This window comes from Anser anser, assembly GCF_964211835.1.
Source record: "Anser anser genome assembly, chromosome: 5".
In the NCBI taxonomy this organism is placed as follows: domain Eukaryota; kingdom Metazoa; phylum Chordata; class Aves; order Anseriformes; family Anatidae; genus Anser; species Anser anser.
Window position 1 is genome coordinate 37983077 of NC_139725.1, and position 16187 is coordinate 37999263.

At 46.0% G+C, this 16187-nt stretch overlaps 1 protein-coding gene across 1 annotated transcript in view; it reads right to left on the reverse strand.

Annotated features, from left to right (window-relative positions):
* SLC67A1 (solute carrier family 67 member 1) overlaps positions 1 to 15591 on the reverse strand; it is a 64499-nt gene extending 48908 nt beyond the window's left edge. The window contains exons 1-5 of the mRNA XM_083838804.1: positions 14637 to 15591; positions 7244 to 10300; positions 5833 to 5930; positions 3365 to 3510; positions 2524 to 2656 (exon numbers count right to left, since the gene is read on the reverse strand). Of these exons, the coding sequence (XP_083694930.1) occupies positions 2524 to 2656; positions 3365 to 3510; positions 5833 to 5930; positions 7244 to 7372 (506 nt within the window). The 5' untranslated portion in view covers positions 7373 to 10300; positions 14637 to 15591. The remainder of the gene's footprint in view (positions 1 to 2523; positions 2657 to 3364; positions 3511 to 5832; positions 5931 to 7243; positions 10301 to 14636) is intronic.
* Positions 15592 to 16187: the final 596 nt, after the last annotated feature.

Below are 16187 nucleotides of genomic sequence, written 5' to 3' on the forward strand. Positions count from 1 at the left end.
AGAAAACAATAACAGACCAGCTTTTTAGGTCAAGTATATCAATGGTAAATACAATACAGCAGAATAATACCAAAATGACATCAGCTGAGGAACTGAGACTGACTTCTACCCCTTCTTTTGTATACAAACTGCTACTAACATATGAATAATGCTGTCAACAGACTGGGAAAGCTGGCCAACTTTGTAGCGAGGGAGGGCGAAGAATGCCGAGTGGACAGAAATCTCCAGCTTTGCTCTTCCATGAGACGGCAGAAATGTTTATTTTCAAAGGAAGCAGATTGGGTCACTTTTCTATGGAAAAGGGAAGCGATTACGCAGCTCCGTAGCCTTCCTGTACCAGTGTGGGAAACAGGGTGGGATGATTAATAACCAGTCTGTGGGATGCAGCTACAGGACGAAAGATCTTTGGGTATGTCCCTAACGGGACGCCCACTCCTTTCCCTCCAGGTCAAGGTCTCAGACACAGCCAGAGGCCACCAGTGATGCTCCAAGGGCTGTTTTATGGCACAGAGCTTGCCAGCTTGTTGGGGGAGAAGCACACAGGGCTGAGTTTATGCTTACCACAGATCTTAGCCAACATACTTTAAAAAAACATCAGTGGATTGCACCTATAATCTTTGCACAGAAGTCTGGTGGAGGAGCTAAGCACAAGGTCAGGGAAAAGGCAGGACTCTGCAATGGAGAAGGTGATTACCCCACACCCAGGACGGCTTCCTTGGAGCAGTCCTTCATCTTTAAGCTGCTTTTTACAAACCCACACCAACCCTCTGGACGTTGGGGGGTGCCAAAATGGCCCCACCAGCACACTGGTGCGGGTTTGCCTCTTTTACATGGGAAGTCCTATGGTCCTCCCAGTGGGATGCACAGATCCTCATGGAGAAGACTGACAGACTGCATTCCCCAGTCCTGCTATGCGATGGCAGGAACAGCAGCCACAAAATCCTTGTGATGGGATGCTCCATCAGCCATGCACAAACTGCAAGCTGAAGCTGCCCTCCACTGGTTGCATGGGAAATAACCCAAGGAGAAGGAAGAAAACTCCTGAAATTTTGTCTGCAGCAGTTTCTGTGGTTCTACCAAGGCAGAGGCAGCAGAGTTTTCAGGAGCTGCTCTTTAACACAGTAAGGTTAAAGTCCCTTATTTAATCCACCTTTACAGAGGTGTGAGATGCAAAGCAGCATCACTAGGCATGAGGGCATGTGGATACACAACAGGGTTCAGAGCTCTGTGCACAATTCCCAACACCGTAGCCACTTGCACTTACACAAAATGCCCAGGTGACATTCCTATATACATTTTACAGCGCTTATGGCACTACAAAAGGGCTCGTGGCCTGAATAATAACAATAATAAAGTGTTGCCATGTGACTTAAGTGCCTGAAGCTCACGAAGATGGGATGTAAATGAAATCGCATTAGGGTGCAGCTCAGGGAGGAGGCGGCTGCAGGCAGAGCTGGGGGACAAGCCAACGGTGCCACCTAGCGGGCACTGCACCCTGCCAGGACCACAGAGATTGCTCCCAGGACGAGAATGATACCTGGAGAACAATAAATAAATAATCGGGGGAAGCTTATTATTTTTTAACCCTCTAGCCTACACTGAAGAGCAGCTATAATGCTCGCAGTGGTTGAAAAAGAAAATATTTCCATGCTAACCTAAAACTACAGAAGCTAAGGTTCATAAGAAATGTAGAGCACAATACTCAGAAGTTCTCAAGGGCTTCCTTCCCCCAGCACCTTCACAGAAACACGGGATCTCTCCCAGGAAGATTGCAGCCACATGTATTTCCCTGATGCACTGTTCGCTTTGAGCTTCCTCTACCAGTAATGAACAGAGACCAATAAATTCAGTAAAATCAGGAATTTCTTTCAGGAATTGCTTCGTTCCCTAACCCTGCTGTCTCAGGGCTAGACCTCCTCAATCTCTTTCCCTCAGTGTCATGACCTTGCTTTCCCCTTCCCCAAGGTCTTGCTCTATATTCAGCATCCCTCCAAGCACATCAGTGTCAGCAGGAGTTTCACACTGCATCAGATTTCCACTCCTCAGTTGTACAACATTATTTCTTAGGAGCAGGTTATGAAGTGTGCACTGCTTTGCAGCAAGTAGTTCTCTGTGGTGGTATGGAAAGCAAAACATTGAGTTCTGATGTGAATCTCTACCGCCAACAACATGGCAAGAGAGGGTCTACAACTGCATTATCCAGCACAGGTGTAATGCTACTAGTCCTCCCTGAGGCTCTGGCACAGTGGGACACAAAGACAGCTTACAGCAGGGGTCAGGTTTGGAACGTTCTTTGCCTTATTGGCCCTAAAAATTAGTGAAGAGCTGCTAGTAAGAGTTAGAGAAGCCTTCTGGACACTCTGAATCATACCAGACCCTTGCCCGGCACAAGAACACAGCACACTGCTTCATTCAAAGAACAGTATCATCAAAAACTGGTAAGGGGTGAAAAGAGCAAAATATCCTTTCACTGCTCCCTCAATGGCTGCAGCAAGGCCAACAACAAATGAGCAGATCACTCACCCAAATTTGGTGGAGAGGATCCCTCCCAGGGCAGAGCCGATTATGATTCCTATTCCAAAGCAAAGACCCAGCTTCCCCAGAGCATCAGCACGCTGGGAAGGAGCTGTCAGGTCTGTAATAACCTTCTGAGCACCTGCAAGGAAACAAATACCTTGAAAGAAGCCTGCTGTGGGCTCTGAGCAGAAGGGCCGCAGAAGCAGTGCCTGCCACAAAACTGTCCTTGCAACCCTGTGCTCATGCACACCAGTGAAAGGAATTAATTGAGTCCGTATTTGCAGGAAATGACAACCAAAACCACTTCATGAGTGGCGATAAGAGGCTGACACCCTACCAACATGAATCTTCTTGTATGAGCTGCATGGACTTCAGTAGCTAAAGGTGGTGGTGTGGTTTTTAACAGAGACATCTAGGGAAGTCAGTCTAAATCAGAACAGCTTTGTAGGAAGTAAAAGCCGTTTTTGTAACCACGTATCACCGACTATGTGGTATATATGCTCACTTTAGCAGGAGAAAGGGAAAAGGTCTCCTACAAAACGTCCTGGTTGCAAGAAGGCAGCTGAGAAGTTTGGTATAGTGCTGCTGCCAGCAAGCATTCGATGCCTGTGCCCAAGTGGTGATGTCCAAGCAGTTTGCTTGAGATCAGTCAGAAGACCAGACTGGGAATACAGGCAGCCAGCCCTGCTTTCCATAACCAGTACAAGTGCTGCTTCATGTCCTCTTTGTTTCAGCCTCAACACATTAATGTTCCTTCATGCTGCTGACTTCCAGCAACATGAGCACAAAGCGGGGAACCAGGCAATAAAAGCAATTTGGAAAGTCCCTTAGCCCTGCCCGACCTTACCTGGTAGCCCATGCATGAACACAGCCGGCAGCCTGGAGAGGAAGAGGATGGGGACACTGGTGGAGATGGACAGGAGCAGGAAGAAGACACTTCCAGAGGCACAGGAGAGAATTAAGGCAGCTCGGGTACCAAACTGATCTGCAAACCTAGTACAGAAACAGTGCGAGGTTGTCAGAAGTGGGATGGGGCAGGTCCACCCACCCAGGTGGGATTGCACAGCCACTCTGGTCTCACTCACTGACCCTGCAAGAGGCACTGATGGGATTTCCAGGGATGCTCAGCTCCCAGAGGCAGTCTGGGTAATTAGAGCCCAGCTCAATGTGTTTTATCTCAGGCCTGCTGAAGACCTGACAAGCAGAGGCAGGTGCAGCAGCTCAGAAGGTGTACAGTTAACACACTCAATATTATCATTTCAGAGCACATAGTGCCCTCAAATTTTATTTTTCAGTTCTGAGTCTTTTGAGACCAGGGAATCAAGTCAGCTATTTTTTTTCGGTCCAGGTTCAATGGAGATTGAAGTTGTCCTGGTTTGTTTCCAGAGGATGTTCAGAGCATCCTTGAAGAAAAATGGATAGTTTCTTATTTAGGTTTAATAAAGACTTCACAACAGTAGATCAGTTTTGCTTCAATTTAAGGAAGACAAAACAAAACAGAAATAACAAAACAGTCAAATCAGGTTTTTGTTCAGGTTCTATTCAAGTCCTTGGTTTACTTTAAAGGTATTTTAAAAAGCTAATTTAGATCATGTCCAGGAGTACTATAGGAATGGTTCTTAGCAACTAGGACTAAGATTACTATAAAACACACCTTAGATTAAGTTTTTCATTTATATTTTTCCCTTCCCCTAACTGAACTTGCATATCACAGTTATCAGATCAGTGTTACCTTGCCTAGCAATTAGTGGTGCTTCCACTAAAAGAAACAAAAAATGCCAAGATTGGTCTGCAAACAGAGTTAAGCATAAGTAATTAGAGGGACTCATGTTAAGGAGGAGGCTCAGGTCAGAACTTCTACTTACATTAAACCCAGGGAAGCTTATAATAGCCATCTGTAACCTACAGACCTCAATCTACTGGATAGTCCAAGGCTTTTATGGTTTTGTTTTTAAAGGGTAATTTCAGTGCTTCATCATATCATGGCTATTTGGCAGCATCAGGCAAGATGTACAAGAACTGACCTAAACTCCACATTTTTCTATTTCTTATCCATCCTATTTTCTCTTTATCTACTTTCACATCGAGGACAAAGCAGTCTCACATGTAGGAAAATCCTTTACATCTCAAACGTACGTCACAAATTTTGGCTTCAATCTGGCAACATACACCTTGAGCCGCACCTGTACCAGCAGGAAGCCAGGCACACATAGATTTTTCTTTGCCTTTTCCCATTCCCTTCAGTGTCTTTTTTGAACACTAGTGAGTGACATGCACAGAGGAAAAAAACAGATATCAGATATCTCAGGTCCAGAACATAAATGCTGCTCTCTAGTTTTCTATATTAAAAGAAGTAACATTCAAGTATTCAAGTATTATGTATGGGCATTCAAGTATTAAAACAGGTATTGTGGTATCATCAAAAGGCTTTGAGAGGTCAGGTCCTTGAGATGCTACACACTGCCTACTAGAGGACACAGCAGAGTTCACAACCCAAGTCAATCACAAAGGTAAAATCCCACGAAGGGAAACCAAGGCACATACTAGCACCATATCCATGTATCACTTGCTGATTGGCAGCAGAACTAAGGAGAAAAGCTAGATTTTTCTCAGTCTCATTTTAGTTTCCCCATCACTGGATCACACTGCTAGTTCAAGTTTTCTGCTTTTGGGGAATAGACTCCCCTGCCACTCTAGGATTTTTCTTGCCATTCACTTTTCATTAAGAACAGGAGCAAATGTCCCATGACGTAGGCAGAAAACCTGAGTCTTTTCCCACTCTTTTCCTATTTCTGTAGATGAGCTTGTAGATAGATCAGTTCTTAAAAATTCACCCAAACTCTGAGGAATTTTAGCTCTGTATTACACCCTAATGTAGATTCAGTGAGATTCAGCCTTAGAAATAACATGATCCTCAGTCTTTTCATTGACAGCTCTACTTAACAAGAATAAATACCTTTTTTCCCTAAGTTTCCCAGTCACAGGACATTTCTAAGGTTACACATGCTTATAAAATGCTTGCAGGATTAAGCCATTAGGACCTGGGCTCTGAGGAGTCTGATGGCTTAAGCTTGTTCCCAGTATATTGTTACACTTAAATGTGTGCCATTAAAACATAGCTAAGTTAATATAAAGGTTGCTTCGACATTGTGGTATTTCTACTTACAGTATTTATTTTCCCATTGTTCATTTATGAAGTCTTCAAACACTTCAACAGGACCATGAACCAGAACTAAATGTTTTTATGATTAAAATATAAAAAAAGTCTGACCTTTTTCAGCCACAAAAAGGGTCATGAGAATTGTTCTCCCTTACCTTCCGAAAATGGGACCTCCCACGAGCTGGAGGACACCAAAGGTTGTCTGGAGGTAGCCAAACCCCACCGAATCCAAACCCAGGCTCTTTGCCAAGTACTTGAAAAGAAAAAAAAATGGATCAGGGAAAATGAAGTATATTATGTTTCTGAAAAAAGAGCTTCATTTCTGCACGTAGAGGACTATGGCTTCAAACCATTGCTTCCTTCAGCTCTCCATACCTACAGATGCAACCTTTATTGTCTCAGGCTTCTGAATAAATACAAAGCCTCTGGCCCACATCATCTGCTGATGAAAATAAGCAGGATGTGATCAAAACCATCAGTTTAGAACCAGGTGACAGATCTGAATCACTTTTTACACTTGTGGTCCAACACAGCTGAACCTGAGGCAGGCCCTTTACCATTCAGGCTCTGCACACAGGGATGAGGTAGGCAGTAACCAGCCTTCTCTTGCCTGCAGACCCAGCACCTAGGTCTTGGAGATGTTGTTTAACAAAGCAAGCAACATATGGGCAAAAATGTGGCCTTTAGTCTGCATGGGATGCCCACGGAAAGAAAAGAGATGCAAACCCTGAAGAGCCACCACAAATAAACACTCCCAGCCTACAGGCTCAGGACACCATGGGGTTGTGGTTTTGTCCCAGGAGGAGAGAGCAGTTCGCCTCTGGAGGCACAAACGCAGCAGAGATGTCCCAGAAAGCATGGGCTGACCAGAGACAAGGACAGACAGCTGTGTCATGGATCCAGGAACTCACAGATTGGAAAGAAACACCAGAAAGTGGATGAGCACGGAAAAAAGACACATAAAATACAGGGCCTGGAGAGATGGGGACTGCACTTGTGTCTGCCAGCACTCCTTTCCAACAAGCCATATTTTGACCATTGCTGCTCCCTCCTCTGTGGTTCTGGCAGCACCTCTGCTACCCACAGGAGATGCTGATGCTCTCCTTTGCCCACCCAGCACCGCCCACAGCTTCTGCCCCTCCACCCCTTCTCCTATCCTTCTGCTCAGCTCAGCCACGTCCAAGAGCTCCTACTGTTTCAAGCCATGCTCACTCCTCACTGCTGGCAGTTTGCCTTGTGGTGAGAATATAATGCTGTCAGAAAACCTACCTCTGAGCTCTCCTGACAGCTTATTGGGTCTCTCACCACTCCCAGGTCCCATCCTAGCAAGAACAGGCAGGAGACATCAGCCTCAAGCAGGGCCCTCAGACTGGGAAAGGGCTCAAAGTGCTGCTGCAGTACAATAAAGCAGCTGCACACCCTGAGCGCAGTCACAGCTTGCTTGCTAGATAGGAGTACACTTTGCTCTCTTTTTTCTTCTAGAAAAGTCCCTTCTGGCTTTGCTAGAAGATTTCACAATTGTCATTGAAGTAAGAAGTGCCATAAAACCCAGCAACCCATACTCACAGGCAAGACTCCAAGCTGCATGAACAAGAAGGTCAGCTCTATGGTTGCTATCAGGTAGGCGACAAGGATCACTCGTCCCCTCTTGAGCTCTCCCATGTGGTTGCTCTCCCCCTGTGTCTCACTCTTCATCCTCCAGGCTTTCTCCTCACACCCCGAGCTGGCTTTTTCACACGCAGTACTCACGGGGTGACTTACTGCAGGCTGCTGGGCTGAAAAGGGGCACCAAGGTGCGTCCTGGCTGGGAACGTGGAGTATACAAAAGGTGCAAATGCTGTGTTTACAGTTCAAAGCTTAACAGTGTGAAATATGCTGAGTCAGCTTGGCAGGGATTTTCTTTCTTTTTTTCACCCCCCTTTCTCTCATTTACTTCTTAGGCAGGATCAAAAGCAGCCACTCATTGAGCCACTGATCTCATTCTTCAGCCTTGTCCCAGGTGGGCATTGCTCAGAGGACCATCACAGCAAAGACTAGCTTGAGAATCCCAGCAGGGTAAAAGTGGACATTGCCCCAAGTGAGAGCATGTGACAAACCCTTCAGCTCTTTAACTCCTTCGCTTCTCTCACTTCCATTGTCTCTGGTGGCTCAGAAGAGATGACTGGTTTTATCCTTCATGGAAAGCACTTAGGTTTAATTTCTGGAGGTTGCAAGTGAAGCTCACAGCAGAGTGGCTGTCTCCAAGTCCTCGTGCTTCCAGCAATACATTTACATAGATCCTAACTAAACACCAGTCTTACATGCAGCTCCAGTTGTTTTCACCAGGATCTCCAGCTGAACCTTTTCTCCCCACTGCACCAGGTGGTGAAAATTTATAGAGAGCCTGAGCTAGAAAATGTTCACATATGACTCCACTCAGACTACAAATTACTAGCCAAAACCAAAACATAAATATATTTTTAAAAATGTATTAAATCCACACTAATTAGGAGGCTGACTGCAAACTGGAAAATTAAAACAAACAAACAAGACTCATTTGTCCTTTGGGGGTTATGTTTATTTGCTTGCTTGCTTGAGTGCTTAGGGTTTTATTTGTTTGTTTCCTTGCTTGTCTGCTTGGGGTTTTATTTGTTTGCTTACTTGCTGAAGCCTGGAGGTCTGGTTGAGCATTATCTGTATTTTAAAGAGGAACAGAAAACAGAGATCCCAGCACCCTGAATTTGTAGAATCATGGGGCTGTTGCTGGGAAGGGACCTCAGGAGATCTTGTCCACTGTCCTGCTTAAACACACTGGCTCAGCTCTGTTTTTTTGTAGCACATACACAAGTGAATGCTCGACTTCTTGAAATTCTTAAGGCTTTGGTCAGTCCAGCTCTCACATTTCTTGCAGACCCTCTGGTTTGAGGCTCCATCACTGAGCACATCAGCCAGCTGCTTGTTGAGGAGCACCTCTGTGTGGAAACGGAGGCTCAACTCACCACAAAGGCTGAATCCAGAGACAAATACGTACCTCTGCTGGCTTGCACGTAGAGCAGTTCTCAGGGCTGCCAGGTGTCTAGCTAAGCCCAGGGAGAGGGAGCTGTGAGATGTCTGGGTACAGCTTCTTACTCCACAGAGCCCGGTGATTTGGGGCAGGCTGTTGGGCTCTGACTCCCAGTGAGTGATGGGAAGGCCAAGAGATTAATGTTTCACCAGGGGCTGGTGCCATAGTGCTGGAGGCTGCCCAGGAACAACCTTCTGCAAACACATTTGGAGCAAGAGTGAAAAAGCACTTTTAAGGAGTGACACTCCTATACCACTGTGACCACTCGAGCAGACCCAGCTCAGGGCAGCTTAGGAGTCATATCTGTTACTGAAGAAGGAAGGTTACCCAGAGTGCATCCCAATTTAGTAAAGGATTGGTGCCTGGCATTGAGTACATCTAAGCACAAAACAATGGCTTTTTCTGCTCTTTGGGTTTCCTGCAGCACAGCAGCAACATTGTCAAATAAAACTTCCTGGTTTGTGCTGGACAGGCACAATGTACGAATCGCCAGCATTGAATAGAAGAGTAAAATTAATGACAGAGCTCTCTTTACCGAGGTTTTGAGACAATCACAAAAGCAACTCATGCAAATACAATGTAAAACACTGCTTACAGGAAACGTTGCTGACTTGGACTTGAAAAGCTGCAATATTTTGACTGGTAAGTTTGTCTCAGCAACAACTGAAAACAGATCCCACTAAAGCAATGACTTGCACATGCAACCGCCCTCCATCAAATGCCTTCTCCCTCCACAGATGAGCCTCATCCTGCCCAGGGGGCCAGCTCATCTGTATCTGTAATGATAATGATATAATGGGTGGTGTAGGCTGGCGTTGCATTTTAAGGTAAAGGCACTTTCTGGATCAGCGGTGGACTACACCCCGTGTAGCACTCAGCCACTGATGAGTCGTATTTAAAGAAAAAAGTTTAATTTTAAAAATGGGGAGGAATACCTTATGAATAGCAGATGAATTTTCTTGGGTAGCATAAATAAACTTTAAATGGACAGATATCCCAGGGAGACTGCGCTGAAAGCAAGTGAGGAGATAAATGTAAATGTCTTGTGATTAAACTGCAGATTAGGCTATTAGCTATGCATTAAGTCTTGACACTTATTCTCAACATTTTGGAGTATTTATAGTTGCCCTCCCTGGTATATCTTTCCTGAGGCCTATTTATCTGGTGATCTGTGGAAAAATAGAGTGAGAAATCTGAGAACATCTTTTAAAAAATAGTAAAGACCTAGTGTTTATGTTACTTGGGCAGAAATCTTTCTCAAATCACTGGAGATGGGAAGAAAGGCCAGCTAAAAGTACATGGAGAGGGGAAACCCACCCACAGCAACACCAGCAGTTGAAAATATTGGTTGAAAAAGGGTAAATCATGAGGAAATGTGTCCTGGATCCTTTTGTCAGATTGAGTTTTCTGACAGAGGAAGGTTAATATGACCTGGAACAACACGAAGTGCTCTGGGTGGGATTTAGCTGTCAGAACAAGATTTACAGCCTCAAAAGAGCCTTTAAGGGCCACAGAAGTGCTGGCCAGCAGTGATAGGCATCTCTCAGGCATCAAATCCTCTGTCGATGTGAGCTCTCCCTCTATGAGAAGAAAAAACAAAACAAAACAAAAAAAGAGTGGGATGAGTCAAATTCTCCTCCAGAACAAAAAAAAAACAACCCTTATGGAAACACAACCCCCTGGGAACCATCATGTCCAAAGTATGGGAGAGGAAAAGGAACCAGTCCCCTGAAGCAATTCCCAAATACCTGTGAGCCCACCTGCACTGTAGGAGCAGCCCAGGAAGGAGACCACGATGCTTTTGGTCAAGAAATGCTCTCCTAACGGGAACCCAAGATGCTCCACGGGCTGGTGTCAGTCAGCACATCGGGACATCCCTCCCTTCCCCGTCCCCAAGCGCAATGGGCTCATCTGTAGTCTGATGAAAGATTAATACTGTTGAGCAAATAAGAGTGTATATGGCCCAGGACAGCCAGAATTATGTCCCATGTTTGTTGACTGATTTATTCTTTTGTTTAATTGTGTTCACACACACACAAAAAAAAGGCAGCTTGCTAATGAACGGAAAAAGAATCCACATGGCCAGCAAAAAAAAAAAAAAAAAAAGCCATGTTTAGTTTACAAAATAGCAAAATAGCATAGTCTTCAGGGATTTTCATAAAAACTACGGAGACAGTCCAAATCGGCAATGAAATCAGATTCCCAGTGGCTGCAGAACTCTTTTGGCTCTTTCTATGTGTGTATTAAATTGCAAAAAAGCAATTATTTATAATTTGTTTTTATAAAAATGCTAGTGTGCTTGTTCTGCCTGGCAAATTATTTTGTAAAATGGAAAAAGCCCATTGTTCATTCTTTTGGTAAAGTCTTTGTTACTTAGCATATTAAACTGCAGATCACATTTTATCTGAAATAGGGCTGGTTATTACTGACTTTTTAATGGTAAAGCCCCAAAGCTCCATCTAATACCAAGGCCCCGTCTGGTGCCCTGCAAACACAAAAAGAGCTCCAGACTTGGATGAGGGAAAAGAATTGGATCCTCCTCGCCTTACAGATGGGACAGTAACAGCCAGCAGGGTGTGATGGCTGGTCTGAAATCACAGAGGAAGTCTGTGGAAGAGGCTGGAATCAGATTCGATCATCCTTTGGACGCCAGTCCTGCTGCTTAACCACAGGGCAGTAGAAACTGCCTCTCTCATACTCTGGATAAATTAAACCAGAAGAGAACATTTCTGAATGCTGGAATCTGACATCCAAACATGTGCATGGGGTAGAGACTGTGTCAATTGTAGAAGGGTTTTGGAAAAAATACCGCGGCCTGAATTCAGGAGAGTCACACCAAGAATAACATGACCAAATAGGATGAAAACTCTCAGCTCTTTGCACCCATCCAGTCTTACCAGCTCCAGCAGGACCTTGCTGGGACAGTCTTCTCCCAGGTGCTGCCATGGCCCACCTCTGTCCCCAAATCCCTCCTGGGGGAATGGAGAGCCCTCGAGTTTCAGTCAGCTGCTCCTAAAGAGAAGGGGTGCTGGGCGAATCTGGAGAGCAGCCACCGACCTACTCCTGAAAGTGAAAGCCTCAAAACATAGCAAATGCCACCAGCCTCCAGCAGTCTGTCATACTGAGGCACTGAGGAAACAGCAAGAAAAAAGACTCCTCCTACACTGAAATCCTCGGCCGGGTGAGTACTGCAGCCCATGGGGTCTCTCGATGGCTCTGTCCCTCCTGGGCAAGGGGTGATGTCCCCCAGCGGTGCCCTTGGGGATGGCCAGGAGCGATGGACACTTCTGCTGTCTCTGCAGTTGTGTCTTCAGCCTACGGGCACGTCGGCGTGACCGACCTCCAGACAGCTTGCTGCTGGGTAATGGATGGAGCCCCACGCTCCAAGATACACACAGTGCTTTGGGAGTCCAAGGTCCTTATCCAAAGAACATGCTAGATGTGACAAAAACGGATACGGGCAAATAAAGCCTCACGTTCAGCCCTCAATATGCAATGTTTCATTCAACTGGTATTATACAGCCACCTTCTGGAATCACAGCAATGTCTGGAATGCAAAAGCTGTTTATCATTTAAATAACATTTAAGCCATTATAATTTATATGAGAATTGTAAATGATTTGGGCTGTATGAAGCTTCTTGTTGCGGTTTGTCACAGGAATGCTGTAGATTTCCTCTGCACACATTACATTCTGCAAACAATGGGAGCCTGAGACATTTTCAGCTAGTCTTGAGCCTCCTGCATTTACCAAAACATTTTCCTGTGTCAGAATCAAACAATTGCCTGATTTATAACTCTCAGGCATTTGAGAGACCACCAGCAACACAATGTAACAAAAATCTCTCTGTTGGTTAGCCGTCCAACTAAGCTATACCCAGCACAAACAAAACACGGATGTGTATTTAATGTTCCTGCTAATGTATGTTTCTGCACAAGGCAATTAGAGAGCTGCAAAGCATGTGTCTGTAAAACCTTGCACATCCCGACCACGGTTTCCCTGCACAGAGGAGGGTCTGTGCTACATTCCCAGAAAAACCCCTATCTGCTCGTGGGCCAGGGGAGATGTGCATCCCCTCCCATTCTCCTTGCTGGTTTCTCCATGAGGTCTCCAGACCTCTGTGGAGCCTCCTTGGGATGTGGAGAAAAGGGCGTGGCTGCCCCATGCCCAGCTCCTTCTGCTCTGTGGGTTGGACAACCCTATGGTGCAGATATTCACTGCTCACACACGGACGAGGCGGGACAAAGGAGGAGGGCTATCCGTAAACATGCAGGGCTGGATTTACCAGCAGCTCAGAGGTGGTGACACCTCCCGAGGTGGCCAGACACCAGCAGTGTTTGTATTTTGCCAGCCAGGCTCACATCACCTGTACCAGGGATAGAAGCTGTAGCCAGCTCGGCCTGGGGATAATGCTCGCAATCTTGATTTTAGCTAGGGATACAAGAGGTATGGTTTCCCCACTACATTTCGGTTCAAACCACAGGAAGACTTTGGAGACCATTCACTGTTTCCTCCTGGCCTTCCCACCCTCCCTCAGCTTGAATTTGCCCAACACAAAAAGAAATCAGCATGACTTTGGGCTCATTGCTTACGGCAGTTCTTCAGAACTTCTTCAGAAGTTTGAAACAGCACTAGGCCCGCTGAAAGAGATTTTCCTATCTGTGCAGAATCAAAGTAAACTTTACATGCTGTTGGAGAGGGCTGGAATAGTACAAGAGCAGCTCACCTGGAGCTATGCCCTCTGCTTCACACAGTTATTTTCCAGAGCACACGATTCCCAACATCAAAGTCTCCGTGCACTAAAACTAGGACCCATCATAGGCCTTTCCCAGAAATGAAGCAAACCCTGCAAATTTGCAATCCAAGCTGGTTCAGCACCAGCCCTGCCAAAGCAGTGATGGGACCAGAGCATTTTGCCAATACTCAGGTATTTGAAACAGAGAAAAAAGGTGCTGCTGCAACAAGCGGCCAGCTTGTTTTCCTAATGCCCGAGCAGACAGCAGTGGGATTATCTCTGTAAGTCCCCGTAAGGGAGGGTGCTAGGAGGAAATTCCCACTGCCTTCCTGTGTTGACCAGGTGCTGGAGACTCCTCTTCAAAGTGACACCAATCTCCTCTGCAACGCTGCCCAGACTCTCTTCTCCTTACAGTCAAGATGAAACAAGAAGGATTTAATCATTTCCACTCCTCTCTGCCCAGCACAGCCAGGACAGCATGAAGGATTATACTCCTCCTGAGCCTCAGCAATAAATCATTTGCCAAAAATCCATCCAACTCTGCACAAATGAAGCCACCACTGCATCCCCCTCACTGTAAGCACCCTCAGAAACCATGGACTGGCTCAGTCCTTGTGATGCACCAAGAGGAAAGGACCTAGATTAAATTTGCTGTTGGGATTTTTTCCTTCAGTCTTTTGCATCCAGCTCCTCTGCTGCTTTTGCTGTTAGCAAACATTTGTTTCTGACTCACTCAGTCATGACAACGTTTGAGAACGCGGTTCATACTGGAAGTATTTGTACCACGTCAGTCTGAAATGCCGCCATGTGCCACCGTACGCACAGACTTTGCTGTGCAGGGCACATGCTTATTTATAAATAACCAGGGCTTGCTTATGCTCTTCCCAGGACAGATGCCATGCTTGTGTTGGAGATAAGATTCTCTCTTTGACTTTAAACAACATGGAGAGACTCCATGCAGAATATGTTACTGTGTGACATGACCAAGAGAATCGTAATGCTCATGCTGGCAAAGCTGCCTGCTGGAGGACAGCGAGATACCTGCTAGCATCGGGGCAAAAGCCTGCCTTTGATTGCACCTTTGTGAAGCTGTTTCACCAAGAGCCAATTACAACATGACATAAGCATGTTTATAGTGCTATGCCAGCTACAATTAACTCCCTGCCCTATCTGAACACATACCGTACTGCAGGCAGGGCAGCCTCCATACAGTTAGACTGGCTGCAGGAGGAACGTGATGGACGCCCCCCTGGGAGCCCAACGACTCGCTCCCTTGCAGGTTCACCGCCGGCTGTGTTGTGCTTGGTCCTTGTTCAGAGCCTGCAGCCACATTAATGCCAGGAGTCCACGAGGCAGATTACAAAATGATCACTTCTTGAGATTAGGGAAAGCTTCAGCGCCGCGTCTTCAGAAAGTTACTATGCTGAACGCAAATGTAAAGCTGTAGGCGAGGAGATAAATTAATTAAAGAATTGCATATGGGAGGCTGGGGGGTGGGGGGAATTATCTCACCTCGCTGCGTCATCGTAAGCTATCTCACAGCCCATCGCGGGGATTGGAGGGAGCGGCAAACAAGAGGGAACCCAGCCTGGGGAGCGGGATAACGTGCACCTTAACCTCATTTTCACAGCTTGAACTGAAGGCATTCTCCCATCCAGAGGTCTTGCCAAGGAGTCAAATGGGCTCGGAATAACCTGCAAAACCTAGAGGCGGGTGAATTCGGCTGCCATGCATTTTGATACCCTGGCAGTTCTGCACACCCTGGACGGATTTAAGACCTGTACCCCCTGCCAGAGCCCACCCGAGGCAGCCCACCCAGGCACCTGGCACCTCCGGGGGGCAGCGGGCGGCTCCACCGGGCCCGGCCGACATTAGAGGGCACCATTGCCCCGCGTATCGGGGCCAGCCCGGGCACGGTCAGGCTGCATCTTCCAGGGCTGGGATTTTTTTATTTTTATTTTTTTAAATGTAGGTTTTGTTTCCTTTAGGTGTGGCTGGGATCCATCTGAGGATACTCCTGGTGTGCTTCCTGCTCTTCCTGGGCTTGTTTTTTTGGATCAGGTACTTCCTGCAGGAGCTGAGGCCACAAGCGATCTCCTTCAGCAGTCATTGCACAACTGCCAGCATCGACGCAGTGTTCACCTAAAAAACAGTACATTGAAAATAAAACTGGGGTAATGGACTCTCTCCCAGTACAGGAATTAGAAACAACCTATAGAAGCATAGAATAGCCCAAGTTGGAAGAGACCCAAAAAGCTATTCTGAGAATAGTATTACCGTGGATCCACTATGAAAAGCAAAGGGGCAGCAGCACAGCAAGGCTAGCTTCTTCTCAGAGCCAAGAAGAAATAAAAAAAAAAAAGGGGGGGGGGGGGGATTAAGTGAAATTAAATGAAATAAAGCGCTTTTCTGAGATTTGAGTTTTTGACTGATTTTGAAAATTCAACAAGGAATATACAGCAATCTAAACTGAACAAAACCCACCAGCATTTTTTCAGGGTTTTGTTCAGATTATCCTCCCACATTTTAACCCCTGAACTAGCATGTTTTTGCCTGGCTATCAAATCAGATAACTTGACTTTTTATTGCTGTTCTGAATGTACGTGGGCTTTAATAATTTGAAAGGTCACTTAGATGGTGAAAGAGCCCCAAGCAGAAGCCTTGACAGCCTGCACTGGCTTGAACTTTAGTTGTGGCTTATATAAGCAGGACTCCAAAGTACCACACAAAATT